Consider the following 15621-nt stretch of genomic DNA (forward strand, 5'->3'; position numbering starts at 1 on the left):
AGCATCCAGCGTTGCAAAGGGAAATGGGGAAAAGAGCACTATCTGACACCGTTGGCAGGAGTACAGCCTGGTACAACCTTTGGCAGGGAGAAAATTTGATAAAATAAAAAACTTTGCTATATACACTATATTTCTGGGAATGCATTCTACAGAAACACTAACGCTACTGTGCAACAATAGATGAACAACATTGTTTACCGTGATGCTGTCTGTAATGGTGAAAAAACTGTAGATGTACCTCAATAAGGGAATGGTTAAACAAATTATGATGTATCCAAACAATGAAATAATTTGCTTCAGATAAAATAGTAAACCTACATGCTTGAAAAGAAAACAATAACACGTTAAATGGGAAAAGCAATTGCAATATTATACAGCAAAGATGCTATATTATTATGTTATTGGCATTAAAAAGTCTACAAGAATGTAAGTGAACTTTTAAAAGAGATTACCTCTACAGACAGAAAGAGAAATATCGTATGAATCCCTTATATGAAGAATCTAAAAAGAAATGATACAAATGAACTTATTTACAAAACAGAAACAGAGACTCACAGACTTAGAGAACAAACTTATGCTTACCAGAGGGGAAGGGTGGGGAGAAGGGATAGTTAGGGAGTTTGGGACTGACATGTACACACTGCTATATTTAAAATGGATAACCAACAAGGACCTACTGTATAGCACAGGGAACTCTGCTGAATGTTATGTGGCAGCCTGGATGGGAGGGGAGTTTGGGGGAGAATGGATACATGTATATGTATTGCTGAGTCTCTTTGCTGTGCACCTGAAACTATAACAACATTGTTAATCAGCTTTACTCCAATATAAAATAAAAAGTTTAAAAAAAAAGTTATTACTTCTAGAGAGTGATATTAGGAAAGAGAGGAAGTGACTTTTCATATCAAAATTTACATACTTCTATGTTACAATGACTATGTATAATTTTTATAATTAAAAACCTTTAAGTGAGAAGCATATATATTAAAACATTTCAAAACACTAAAAACTTATTTCTATACTATTCTTCAGAGATGCTCTTGATTTTTTCTTATTTCATGTTTTGAAACAAAGGTACAAAGTTCATCCAATCAATAATCCAATGACAACTTTATATTCAGAATGCTCTAGTAAGGCTGAAAGTAATGCTCTAAACAGTTTTGTCTTTTGTGTTAAGTAACCCCTTGTTAGGCTCTGAGGCTTCTTGACAGCAAGGACTGAATCTTTTGGATTTTTCTATTTCCGCAACCAAAGTATGTGATACATGGCGCATCATTTATACATGTCTGTTGAATGCTGAATTGAATAAACAAAATAATTTCCTAATAGCTCTTTCAATGCTCTAATAAATTCCTAAAGGAATGAAGGTGAAAACTAAAGGGAATTATAAATGTGACGTCTTTGAACATGTCATCTCTTACGGGGAAAAAAAAACATGGTCAAATCTATCCTGCTCTTCTCAGATTTTCTAAAGCAGGATTTCTCAACCTCAGGACTACTGACATTTTGGGCAGGATATTTCTCTGATGGAGGCAAAGGGGTGTCCCAGGTATTGCAGGATGCTTAACAGCATCCCCAAAATGTCTACAGACAGAGCCAAATGTCCTTTGTGGGGCAAAATCACCTCCAGTTGAATACTGCTCTAAATAGTTATTAACAAAAGAATTAAATACATATTATACACCCAATAACCACTCCATGTCAAAATCCTCCAATTCAACTCTCACTTGAGAGTCTGGTAAAGCAGGTAAGACATAGACTCTGCTGCCACATAGCCTGGGTTGAATACAGGCCCTGCCACTTTAGTTATGTGACTTCAAGTAAGTCACTTCACTTCCCTCAGTGCCTAGTTTCTTCATCTGTAAAATGATAACAATATTAGAACCTACCTAATAGGTATGTTAAGAGAATTTAATGAGTTAACACATGTTAAGTGTTTAGAGTAATGCCTGGCATATATTAAGTACTGAATGATTCATACCACATTGAATCTATAGACACAAATTACTCTCTGACAATCACATATTAATTCATGGTGGAGAGGAGGGAAATTGTCAGCTGTATGACACTGTGCTAGGTATTGGAATAGACAGATCAAAGAATAAGACATGATTCCTATCCTCAAGAAACCTTAAGTCTAATAGAGATACCACACAAACATTATTACAGTATGAACTGCTATAATGCAGGTACAGTGACAGTGCATAGGAAAGGTACTAACCCACCATACTGGAAGAATTAGGCAAGGTTTCCTTCAAAAGATTCCTAATGAATCTTGGAGGGAAAAATAAGGAACAGGGGCTCAGGGAACATGACACAATGCATACAAGTGACAGTAGATCGGCATGGCTGGGATATAGGGAAAGAGATTAATTGTGTGAGACTTAAGGACAGAAAAACTGGCAACTCATTTAGGGCCACATATAACATTTAGGTACTTATCTTGATTTTGAAACATAAGAGCCACTAAAAGAATTTAAGCATTGGTATGACATACCATATTGTGCTTTAAAATGAATTGTGGAGACAAGACTGAGAGAAAGCACATAGAAAATTGTTGTACTGATATGCGTAAGGAATTCTATGAACTGACCTAAGATAAGAACGATGGCGATGGAGAAAGGGTTATTTAAAAGATACTACAAGGTAAAATTAGGAATGTTTGCTGCCGGAATGTATGTAGGAAAGTGAGACAAAGAACAGTTCCCAAATTTTCTAGCAAGGAAAAGTGGATGCCTATGTCATTACCCAATAGAGAATACATTCCAGAGAGCTAAAGAAGTCTGCTGGTCAGGATATTGCTTCTCTTCGATAGCCTTTTATTCAAGTGCAAAATTAGAGCAGTCCATAGAGGAACTGCTTCCTCCTAAATAGATGGAGATTGCCACCAATATTTTGTGTTTTTTTAAACACTGCTTAGACACTATCTCGGGTCTTTAGTTTTTCAAGTTAAATTATAACATTTACTTGGCATGGGGGACACAAGATGACTAATACTCTCTGTTATCAGATAGCTTTCATTCTAGATGTGATGGACATGTAGAATGACAAGACTGAAAGAAAATATAAACAAAGAAATTAAGAGAATTTTGCATGAGACCACAAGTACTCTGACTACAGCTGAGCAAGCACCACAGCATAGGAAATAAGTAAGAGGGGACAAGCATGAGAGACAATATAGTAACAGAATATGGTGATGAATTAAATGTTAGGGAGGCAAAAAAAAAGAGATCTAAATCCCTAGGGCTCTAAATTAGATATGAATATAGAACACATTGGATCTGAGATTCTTTCAAGACAAATAGAAATTGGATAGAAACCTGGATAACTGAGTCTGCAGAACAGAAGAAATGAGAGCACCATTAAAACACAAGAAGTAACTTGAGACCTGGAAATGGATGAAATAACTTACAGAAAATGAAAGGTGAGAAGGTATCAAATGTCCAATGAAGGAATGCTGACTAACAGAGCCAGGCAGAAAATAAGCGTTCACATTCCTTGTACAGTCCCTACATGGAATTGAGGTTCATGCAATCATGCAAATTTGCAGGTTGTATTATTAAAGGTCATTTGGTGCAGTCCACCATTTTATAGAAGAAACTTTAAGTAGATTTCTAAAGATCACATGCCTGATAAATGGAGTCTTTTCCTTCAGGCTGTTTCCAAGGCACCCTCTCCGTTCTACCATGTTTCTGGTTGCACTTCCTCAGGACCTCATGGAAGGGGATTTCCCAAGATAACCAAACCAGGTTTATTTTGAAGTTAAAAGTATACGAAACTTGCTCAATCAAGTGCCTCTATAAAATGTTAATGCTCTGTCCAAATCATGATTTTCTGATTTTTAGTATCTACTCAGATACTTCTGATAATAATGTTCAAATCAGTAATGCTGACTTCATTTAACGTTTGCATTTCAAAATCTCCTAAGAATACAGTTAGAGCCTAGCAGTTAAATCATTCTCAGCATAACAAAGAAGTTTCTATTTAGTACAATTTTAATTTCCAGTGGGAAATTACAAGGGTAGGCTAGTCTTCCTCTAATGACAAACATCCAGATACTATCTTCTTAACCTTTTGCTTATGCTCATTTTAGGTGGGGAACATGACATTTAGGGTCTAAAGCATACGTTATAGCATAATACTATCAATTTTAGGTCACACGTGATAATCCCAAATTCTTTTATTTATTTATTTTTTTGCGGTACACGGGCCTCTCACTGCTGTGGCCTCTCCCATTGCAGAGCACAGGCTCCGGACGTGCAGGCTCAGCGGCCATGGCTCACGGGCCCAGCCACTCCGCGGCATGTGGGATCTTCCCGGACCGGGGCACAAACCCGTGTCCCCTGCATCGGCAGGCGGACTCTCAACCACTGCGCCACCAGGGAAGCCCCCCAAATTCTTGAAAATGATAATTCCAGACCAAAATGATGTGACTTGAAATAAAAAAACCTTTATTGTATATTTTGATGGAGCATATATTGTTTTCATCTGTATTGTAAAATATCAATATAAGTATGTGCCTTACCTCTCCAACTAACTTCTGAGCTCCAAGTGTATTTTTAAAACTTTTTCCACAAGATCCAGTCCAGTGGCCTAGTACATACTAGACACTCAAATATTTACTAAGATTACATAATCTGATATATGGAAAAAAGTAATATATTCTCTGAGCCAGGGATTCTCAGCTTGGGAGGAGAAGGTAGATCAAGAAAACAAGCACAGCCTTGCCCCCGCCCCCTCTGAAAATCATTGTCACTGACAGATCTGATGCTGACAAGAAAGTGGTATATCTCAGGTGTCCTGGGACAGAAAAAATTATTGAGAATGACTTATCTGGTATAAAACTAATTTTATAGGTGAAGAAGTGAGGTTTATGTAAGTTAAACAATTTGTCCAGTTTAACATTCTTTGCAAATTATATCTTGTTGCCTGGTCTGAGGTTCATAACTAAAAAGATGTTTGAAGATCTGTCTCAAGTCAGGAAACTAGTTCAAATGACCTTTCAAGGTTCCTGCCCTCATACTCCTAGTTTTAAAAAATAACTACTTAGCCTATTCAGTGAGAATCTCTCCCCCACATATATATCATTAAATCTCTAAATGACATCAACTGTAAAATGTTTGAACATTTTAATACTATTAGCCACATCAAATAGGGTATTAGTTAATTAAAACTGTTCTCTAGGAAATAACATTCTTAAATCCAATTAAAAACAACCAAGGTTTGTTTTTTGGTTTGTTTCACATAAAATCCATAACTAAACATGAGAGGATTACAAGGGACATTTAAAAAAATAAGCTTGTTTACCTGATGGCATTAAGTAATTTCAAATTTGAATAGGACCTATAAAGATGTGAAAACACTAGTTCAGAACAGTAGTTTTTGTTTAAATTTAAAATGCCTTTTATAATTTTTTAATCAATATTTTTAAAGTAGTCTGTGGATTAAACTGGGACGTAAAAATTGACTCCACGTTTAAAAATGTGTGCTGCAGTTAGAAAATGAAAAAAGGGAAAACACAGGATACAAAATTGTATGTATAACTGTATGTACAAACCTTAATAACATAAAAAATAAAAATGCATAGGAAAAAAAATAAAAGGAAATGTGGCAAAACACAAGATTTTTGTCTTTGGGTAAGAAAATCATGAGTGGGACTTTCCTGGTGGTGCAGTGGTTAAGAATCCACCTGCCAATGCAGGGAACATGGGTTCAAGCCCTCGTCTGGGAAGATCTCACATGCCGCGAAGCAACTAAGCCCGTGCGCCACAACTACTAAGCCTGCGCTCTAGAGCCTGCAAGCCACAACTACTGAGCCCGTGTGCCACAACTACTGAAGTCCGTGCGCCTAGAGCCTGTGCTCTACAACAAGAGAAGCCACCGCAGTGAGAAGCCCGCGCACCACGACGAAGAGTAGCCCCCGCTCACCACAACTAGAGAAAGCCCACACGCAGCATCGAAGACCCAACGCAGCAAATAAATAAATAAAAAAATGACAAAAAAGAAAGAAAATCATGAGTGATTTTTCCCCTTTTTCTACATTAAAAATATACTACTTTGATATTTAGGAAAATAGTAAGTTAATAGGTGATTTGAAAGACTTCAAAAGGAAGAAATTCTTTTTGTATTTATATGGTCAAGATAGAAGACAAGTTTACAACTTAAAATCATTCAGATCAAAACACCCTGAGTTTAAAAAACATTTAAGGTTCTTTTTTTTTAAACTGAGGTTTTCCAGGTAAATACAATTTTTGCCATCAATCATTACAGTTCCTATAAATGTTTCAATATGGGCATACCCACAAAAATAAAGATTTTCAAAATTTCAAAGAAATGAGTGTTAAATTTTCAATGAAAAACTATTTCAAATAGAAAATCATTTCACTGAATCTGACTACACGTTTAAATTCTAGTTATCAGATGTACATTCAGAAAGCACACCAACTAGGCTACAGAGAATAAACCACTTCCTTCAATATTACAACCACACTGTGATTTCTTTAGTATGAATTATGTTTTCATTTTAAAACATCCTTCATATAGCATAAACTCCCTCGTCAAATCCATTATGCAGTACCCATCTCCTATGACACAGAAGACAAAAATGTTGTATCCTAAAAAAATATTCACTGGGATCAGATTTCAATTTTCTATAAATATCATTGAGCCAGCAATCTTAAAAATTAAAAGAAACTTTTGATGAATAGATTTCAACCTTATATTGGGCTGGATTATATGCCTTGAAGCAGTATCCACAAAATTTATAATCCATGTAATTAATTTAAATTATATTAGGACCAATAAGAGTTCTTGCTACTTCAAGAGTTAAGAAATAAAGGCAATACTATGTTACTAATAATTTTCCTTTAAAAAAGCCATTTATATTTCATTTTTAAATATTGCTGTAATAAAAATTTTGTTAGACCAGAAATAGGACAGCCTATAAAACAAAGCCTTTTATTTTACAAAATGAAACTGTATATAACAAAACCCTTTTTCAAAAAACTAGACAAATGTAGCAGTGTTCCTCACCATTCTTCCCTAGGCCTTCTGTTTTAACTTATTCTAAACTCTCCCTGAGAGCTCTAATCTATATCACCATCGCTGGAATTATCTACCCTTAAGCATCTCCCTAACAAGTCCTGTTAATCCTTCATGTCTTAAGCTTCGGCATGATGTTATTAAGGACAAAGCTAAGAATGTACATTTGAGAAATGCCTCCTCAACAACACAGAATAATCTAAATATAATGAGCTCCTACTGTCTGCCAAGAAATGCTATAATGGCTTCATTTAAGACTTCATTTAACATCAAAACTACCCTAAAAAATAAGAATTATTTTTATCCTAATTTTGCAAATGAGAAAACTGTGACACAGGATGTTAAGTAATTTGCTAAGGGCACACAGCTAACAGATAGGTGGTTCCACTAGAATGTAAATCCAGTCCACACAAGCAGCTGTGCTCTTCCAAATTACTGTGGAAACTAGCAGTGAGAATCGACAATTTCTCGTCATAAAATCAGAAAAACACTAAACATTTAGGTAGAGGAAAAGGCACAGTAGAAATAAAAGGCTCATAGTATGCATATGAGCTGAAATAAGGAAAAGAGTTAATAAGAACCTTGCTGAAAATTTCAAGAAAGGAGTCCAACTAGCAAGAGATGATAAATGATAATTAAACTGGCATTAATAATCAAATTAAAGACATGAATTTTCATTAATATTCTCATTATTTAGGTGTCATTTACACCATTTTATTTTAGTGACTGTAAAATACACACATGTGCACACATACATGGGCCTATACAGATTCAATTTAATCCTTATTTCAACTTTGTCTTCAATTTCTTTCCTAAATTCTATCTTTGAGATTTTCAAGAACATGATTGTAAAAAGGGAGAGGCTGCTGTATTTGAATAATCCTAAACAATTTAAGTTTTAAAAAGATATACACAAAATGGGAAGGGGGAGGGATAAATTAAGAGTCTGGGATTAACATATACACACTACTATATATAAAATAGATACTACTATATATAAAATAGATAACCAACAAGGACTTACTGTATAGTACAGGGAACTATACTCAATATCTTATAATAATCTATAAGGGAAAAAATCTAAAAAGGAATAGATACATATAACTGAATCTCTTTGCCATACACCTGAAACCAACACATTGTAAATCAACTATACTTCAATTTTAAAGAAAAAGAATTTAAAAAAAGATATACGGTAGGTCACAACCATCTCCACACTTCATCTTGAATTCATAATTGGGGCAAAGAGTCATTCCTAAATAACTTAAGAAAACTTAGTAATATCCAATATTATCCAATATCCAGAAATAACTCCATAATAACAAATGTAATGAACTTTAAAGCAATTAGTAAAGGGAAGGAAAGGGAAACTAATATTGTTTTAAGATACTACTATATGGTACAAGCTGGGTTAAGGATAAATCATAATACTTTGAGATAGATAATATTTTTGCCATTTTAAAGAAAAAAACCAAATCTCAGAGAAATTCAGTAAGTTTACAGATAGCAAATGAAAGAGCTAGATTACAAAACTATAATCTGAGAGCTATCATCCTTTTCTACTATACCACATGCCACTGGTCAGAGCATAAAGTTGATGCATCTTTTAAATTCTAATGAAACTCTGAAAGAAAATAAAGTTCGACCACTTTTTACACTTTACACAGAAATAAATTATAGAGGAATTAAATGTCTTAAATGTAAAAAACTCACATAATATTTCTCTCAAAAGAAAACTGAGAATATTTATAACCTAGAGGTTAAGGTTCTTTTGGTTTTTTTTTAATCCAAGACTGCAACCTGGTAAGTTAAAAAAGACAGATATAATGGCATCCAATTTTTAAATTTTTCTGGAAAAATACCATAAATAAAGAAAATGAAAAGATTGGGAAAATTATTTAGAATGCATATACTAATAAAAGATTAATATCTATAATACCAAGGCTTCAATTAATAAGAAAAAGACAACCCAATTAAAAAATGGGCAAAGGATATAATTAGCAATTCACAAATTCAAATTGCAAGTGAATATATGAAAACATACTCAACTTCGTTAATGGTCATGGAAATGAAAATTAAATCAGCAATGAGACATTAACTTCTTACCTGTCAGACTGTCCAAAATGAAACATAACACCTCTCATAAAGCAAAGGCCATATCTATTTAAAGCAAACAGTACACCTTTAAAATACCAATCCCACCACAGGGGATCTATCTGATAGAATCAAAAGCCCTAGTTTTTAAGGATATGTACACAGATGTTCTGTAAACAGAATAGTTCATAGAAGCAAAAATTGGAAATAAAATGAATATCCTTCAATATGGGAAATCTTGAATAAATTGTAGCACAGCCATACCACGGAATATTATGTAATTACCAAAAAGAATACATTGGAAAATACTCCAGTTGACAGTGTATTATAAGGAAAATGAAAATTATAGTACATCCTTTTTTTACAATAGTAATAAAAAATCCCTCTATGTATATGTGTCTATTTTTATATATTAGGTGAAAATAAAGAAATACATGGAAGAATCTATATCAAGCTGTTAAAAATGGCTGAGAAGATAGGTAATCCCCTCAAAAGGGCTTACATCAATGAATGTAACTTTACATCATGAATGACTTAAAAAAAAGAAAAGTGAGTGGAAGTAATATAAGCCCCTCAATGCATTCGACTTTAATATAGTCACTTTTTATAGCACTTGTTCCTTAGATGGTAGTAAAAGAACACTTTATTTCTTTGAACTAAGTTCAGCTATCACTTGTTGAGCATTCTCTATGTGCCAGACACTGTGCCAATTGCATTACCTGGGTTATTTTACTTACAGAAACTTATAAGTTAGGTACTGCTTTCTCATGAATAAATGGTATTTTAACACTGCCAACCTATAACAGCGTGCACAATGCACCATGGATACAATTTTCAGGGACACAAAGGTGACTGTCATCACAAGCAGCTCCCCCACCCAAAAGGCATAATCGATCTCTGACTATTACCTACTCTGTTAATGAATGAAAACATCAATATGAATATAAAATCTTTTCATGGAATATAATTATCCTTTATAAACTAATGCTATCAATGCTATTATGATTCACAGTTAAATACAAGAAGTAAATTAGTACAGTCTTCCCAAAGGTAACTTCACAATGTGTACTAAAAGCATTAAAAATGCCTGTACCTTTTTATCCAGCAATACTACTCTAGAAAAATCTTTTATAAAAGAATTGAAAAAAATGCACAAAAAGTACAAAAATGTTTACTGAAGCATTTTTGGTAAAATACATTGAAAAACTTAAGTTCCTATAATAGGTATTTGGTAGATAAAATAACAACACTATGAAGCCTAAATTATTGGCATACCAAAAAAGTCTGTGAGTGGTTGCTAGGGACTAAGAAAGGGGGAAATGGATAGCTGTTGAATGAGTATTGAGTTTCAGTTTTACAAGATGAAAAAGTTCTGGAGATTGGTTGCATAACAATGTGAATATACTTAACACTACTGAACTATAGGCTTAAAAATGGTTAACCCGGTAAATTTTATGCTTTCTGTATTTTACCACAATTAAAAATAAAATTTAACAAAGTTAAAAAAAATTTTTAAGTCTGCAGCATATGATTAAGTTAATGGGTTAAAAAGTGGAGTGGTTCCATTAAAAAAAAAAACTAATACTCCCTATACGTAGAAACACATACACAAATTATAAAAGATAGAAGCATCTTATTCTGAATGTTGGCTCCACCATTTACTAGTTTTGTGGCCTTGGGCAAGGTGTTTAGCCATTTTTCAGCCTCAGAGCCTCCTGGTGACATTAGAATAAAAAATAAAAATCCCTACGTGATTATTGTTAATATTAAATAAAATAGCAGATATAAAGAGTTTAGTACAATATTTGGTGTGTACTAAGTGTTCATTAATAGTGCCTACTATTATTGTTTAAATGCATCAAAATGCTAACAGTTCTGAATTCTGAATAATGGGATTAGGTATCCATTGGCTCATTTGGACTTTCTAGCTTTACTCAATAAACACTGTTATTTATTATTTAAGCATGTGCTTAAAGATGGCACCAAGCTAGCAACTATTAAAAAATTAAATTCTTCAGAATTTTAAATCAAACAGAATTGTTGCTTAAGTAAGGAACAGAAGACAACATAATGATTTAAGATTAAATGAACTAGAAAAGGACTTCATTTCTTAGGACCACTAATTTGCAAGGATTTAGGAATTGACATCAATTCTCTTATAGGAATGCCAAAGTCTGTAAGTAATACTAGCAGAAAAAAATAGTTGAAAGTAATTTTTAAGTACCTCACTAATGATAAAACTGGTTTCCCTAACAAGAAATTTAATTTTATCCGTAAGATACTTACCAACAAATCCAAAATAAGATTGAGTTATTATAGTATAAAAACTTGTTGCAAGTAATATATAACAATGAAAAGGGTAATGAACTAACACAATATTGTAAATCAACTATACTTCAATTAAAAAAATTAAAATTAAAAAAAAATTTTAAAGGGGTGTTCAAGTTCAAAAGAACTCAGTTTGAGTTACAATGTGCCTCTAATAGCTGTGTGAAATAACAAATTATTTCATATAAGCCTCAGTTTCTTCCACCTACCTCACAGATTCTCATAATAATCAAATAAAATATACACAAAGCCCGACACAAAGTTTACATTCAATGTATTAATTCACTTCCCCATCTTCCCTTGAGAAGTAGCAGCTCCCAGAACAGAATACTTTTACACATAGCCAATAAAAAGCAACAGGCAACTTGTTCAGAGGGAGAACATCCTGGCTATATTTGGTGCTTCTATTAAACCAGACTTAGCCCCTGAGGGGCTACTATAAAGTTCTAAGAAAGAGTCTGGGGCTTAAATCTATGTCCTCAATGGCTACCACATTTTTCTGATAAAAAGCGAACATGCAGTAAATGCTGGCTAAACTGAATTGTATTTATCGGCTCCCATTCTAATCCTAATCCCTTGCTGAATACCTAGCAATTCTTTAGCACATGCCAAGCACTCAAAAAATATTAAAAAGTATATATAATTGCCTGGGAATGAAACAAGAAAGTATATACAAATATATGTAATCTGATTATAATTTCTATGGTTTAAAAAAAAGCAAGGTAATTAGGATTAAAAGAAAACTGCATTTAACATTCATGCAATTCTTATATGGTACTAGCTATTCGAAGAAGATAAGCTGTTTTGAGAGTCTAAAGCAAATTATTTTTAAATTAAGCAATTAATGCTTCAGTTTTTCCAGTGTAGGTGTATACACAAAGAGAGTCTTAAGACATATCTGAGAACATTCTGAACTACTTTTTTTCACTGAAATAAACCACTTCCTTTCAAAAGCCCACAGAATTTTAAAGCAGAAAGCCAATTCTAAAGTTTTCTGTACAAGTATAAAATTCTTCTAACTGCTTTAATAAAATTACTCAGTGACAGAAAAATTAATGAAAATATTTTTCAAGGAAAAAATATATTTAAAAGGGGACATCGGAAAAACTGTAGTTAAATATAGCTCTATATAAAAAAGAATTAAAGCAAAATAATATATTTTAAGTACATTACTGAAAAGTTCATACGTAATAGATTCAGAAGTGTTCATAACATCCTATAGTAATAATTTTTCTTTGCAATGCCGACTTTTCAAATTAATCATAGTCTTTATTTCCAGGATAAGGATAAAAATCTCATAATATATTTGACCGGAGAAGGGAGAAAAAAGAGGTTACATCTCTTCTTAAAGATCTAACATCACTAGCACTCCTATTTAGTTACTCAGGTAATGTTGAAGAAAGAGACAAATACAGCACAATAACCAAGTTAAAAAAAAAATGACCTTGTTCCAAGTGTTTACAACTCTGCTTTATCTTTAATTTCTTGTACCTTCTCTAGGGAACAATTTGCCATTGAGATGCAAGAATATGATAATCATCATCTGAGTATAGTCACAAATAATACTTTACAGATATTCAAATAGTACTATACAGAGAAACTGTATGACGTTTGTTTAATAGACTATTAATACTACAAAACTAGCAAAACAATGCTAGCAAATAACTATATCCTCATTATGTAAAATTAGGCTTTATTTTTTGTAAATGAAAAAACTTTGTTTGAAGGAAAAATGATGAAATTCAAAGGGAAAGGAAAATGATGCATAATAGGTTTCTAAACAGTATGAGCAAACCAATACTACTCAAGACAAATCTTAGCAAAAATAGTACCTGAGGACTTCCCTGGTGGTGCAGTGATTAAGAATCTGCCTGCCAATGCAAGGGACACGGGTTCGAGCCCTGGTCCGGGAAGGTCACCCACACCGCGGAGCAACTAAGCCCGTGCTCCAGGAGCCCCCGTGCCACAACTCCTGAGCCCGCATGTCACAACTCCTGAAGCCCGCACGCCCAGAGCCCATGCTCCACAACAAGAGAAGCCACCACAATGAGAAGCCCGCGCACCGCAACTAAGAGTAGTCCCCGCTCACCACAACTAGAGGAAGCTAGCGCACAGCCATGAAGACTCAATGCAGCCAAAAATAAATAAATTAATTAATTAAAAAAAAATAGTACCTGAATTGTCCAGTATTAAAGTATATTTCTCCAGAGACTCCAACGCTTTTAAACAATGAATTTCCTTAATGATATGATTAATATAAACATTTATTGGCTACTTTATTTGTGAGGCAAATGGAAATATCAACTTTAAGAACCATATAAAATGTTAACTTTTTTTTTTTTTTTGTCACACTGCACAGCATGTAAGATCTTAGTTCCGTGACCAGGGATTGAACCCCCAGGAATCAAACCCATGCCCCCTGCAGTGGAAGCGCAGAGTCTTAACCACTGGACAGCCACGGAAGTCCCCAAAATGTTAAATTACGCATGATTCCTTTTCCATATTTGTGGACCAACTATTTTTTCTTTAATGGTTACTTTTATTTAGATCAACTATTTCTCTAAAAGAATCAAAGTAAACCCAACATTAGAAAAAGACTCAACAGCAATCAAAAGAGTTAAACCTCATTTCACACAGTAATATCCATTTTGTCGAAAACTATTTCTCTTCCAAGTTTCTCTTCTAATCATAAAATTTTAAACCATAAATAGTAAGATTTTTCTGCCCAGAATTTTCCTTTCAAACAATAATACTATGTGTATCTCAACTGCTGGATTTTTTGTGGAAAAAAACCCAAGAGTCTATGTTACTTAGTTTTACAGTTTTGGCAATGAATCCCCCTGCCCTTGGTAGGTTTAAGGTGGCAAGGAAAATACCAACAGAAAACAGATTGTCCCATGATTTTACCCCCTAAATATACACTCTTTTAGCAGTTCACCCATATGAATGTATAACAAAATTATATGATAACCCATTCTAAGGTTATTTGTATTTGCTGTAATGGTTACTTTCAATATTATGTATGTTAATAAAATGAACTAAAACGTTATCTAAGTTAAGAAGACACATAAACATTTAATACATCATTTTAGAAATTAAAGAGTTCCAACTTATTATAAGATAAAAGGTTAATTTTCATACAGATATTAAGTTCTCATTCAAAATTCTAAAAATACTGAAAAATTTTCCAAGTAAGTATAATAAAAGAAACTTTCTCCTAGACTGTTCAATGGTATGTCATTTTAAAGTCATGTTGATATGGACAGTAGAATTATTATACCTAAGCATCTAAACCTTTGGAACAAGGTCTGTCATAGCACACACCCAGAAAGAAATTATTCATAAGCCTCTCAAATTAATCTAGTTTCACAGCTGATAGGGGCATTTAATCTAATCAAGTGCTGCCGGAAAGATATATCCAGTTAAAGAGACAAAGTAAAGATGTTTCTATCCCACTTTGCCCAAAAAACATACCCCACACACACACGATAAAAGAAAAGATGATAAAAACAACAGAAGAAAAAGTTGAAAAGTAAGCCAGCAGAGCTCACAAGAAATACTGATTAAAAAAAAAACAAGAAAAACTACTTACAGAAATAAAAAGAGCCACACTAGAAGCAGTGGAATGGGCTAGCTAGCAACATATAATAATAGAAAATCATACAGCAATGTCTGCAAAGCCTTCCAGGAAAGAAAGAAGAACCAAGAACTATTATTTATAATGTAGATACAGGTCACAGAATCATTTTCATACATTCAATGATTTGGGAAATATTTCAAACATGTATATTTTGGGGGTAGGGGAAGGTGAGAGATGGAAAAGATGTCAAAGTCGAACAAGAGATAAACAGAGGCCTAATCATGAGAAACCAATCAATTTTAAGATAACTATGGTTGGTTTAAAGCTAAGGAAATTTTGAGTACAGAATCTAAGAAAATGCTGTAAATCTTGGCACTACGTATATAATGACTAAAACTATTAGGAGATAAAGGGAGAGAAGAGGTCAAGTATGAAAAAGTATAACTCTGATGAGCTCAACTTTTAAAGCCAGGACTCATTAAAAAACTGTTTAAAGTTAATTCAGTTAATAAGAGTTTAAATATATTATAAAAGGTGTAAAGGTAAATACTTTCCCTAAGAACTTAAAATATTAACAA

The 15621-nt window shown here is 33.4% G+C and overlaps 1 protein-coding gene across 4 annotated transcripts in view; it reads right to left on the reverse strand.

The window, feature by feature from the left end:
• The window catches only part of HBS1L (HBS1 like translational GTPase), an 81822-nt gene that overhangs the window by 38491 nt on the left and 27710 nt on the right, over positions 1-15621 (reverse strand). The window contains exon 5 of one of the 4 annotated variants that reach the window (XM_029223874.1): positions 199-321. The exons of the other annotated variants lie outside the window; for them this stretch is intronic. Coding sequence (XP_029079707.1) covers positions 199-321 — 123 coding nt within the window. The remainder of the gene's footprint in view (positions 1-198; positions 322-15621) is intronic. 4 annotated transcript variants of the gene reach the window in all.

The sequence above is a fragment of the Monodon monoceros genome, unplaced genomic scaffold, assembly GCF_005190385.1.
Source record: "Monodon monoceros isolate NGI ecotype Baffin Bay Population unplaced genomic scaffold, NGI_Narwhal_1 Super_Scaffold_15, whole genome shotgun sequence".
Taxonomy (NCBI): domain Eukaryota; kingdom Metazoa; phylum Chordata; class Mammalia; order Artiodactyla; family Monodontidae; genus Monodon; species Monodon monoceros.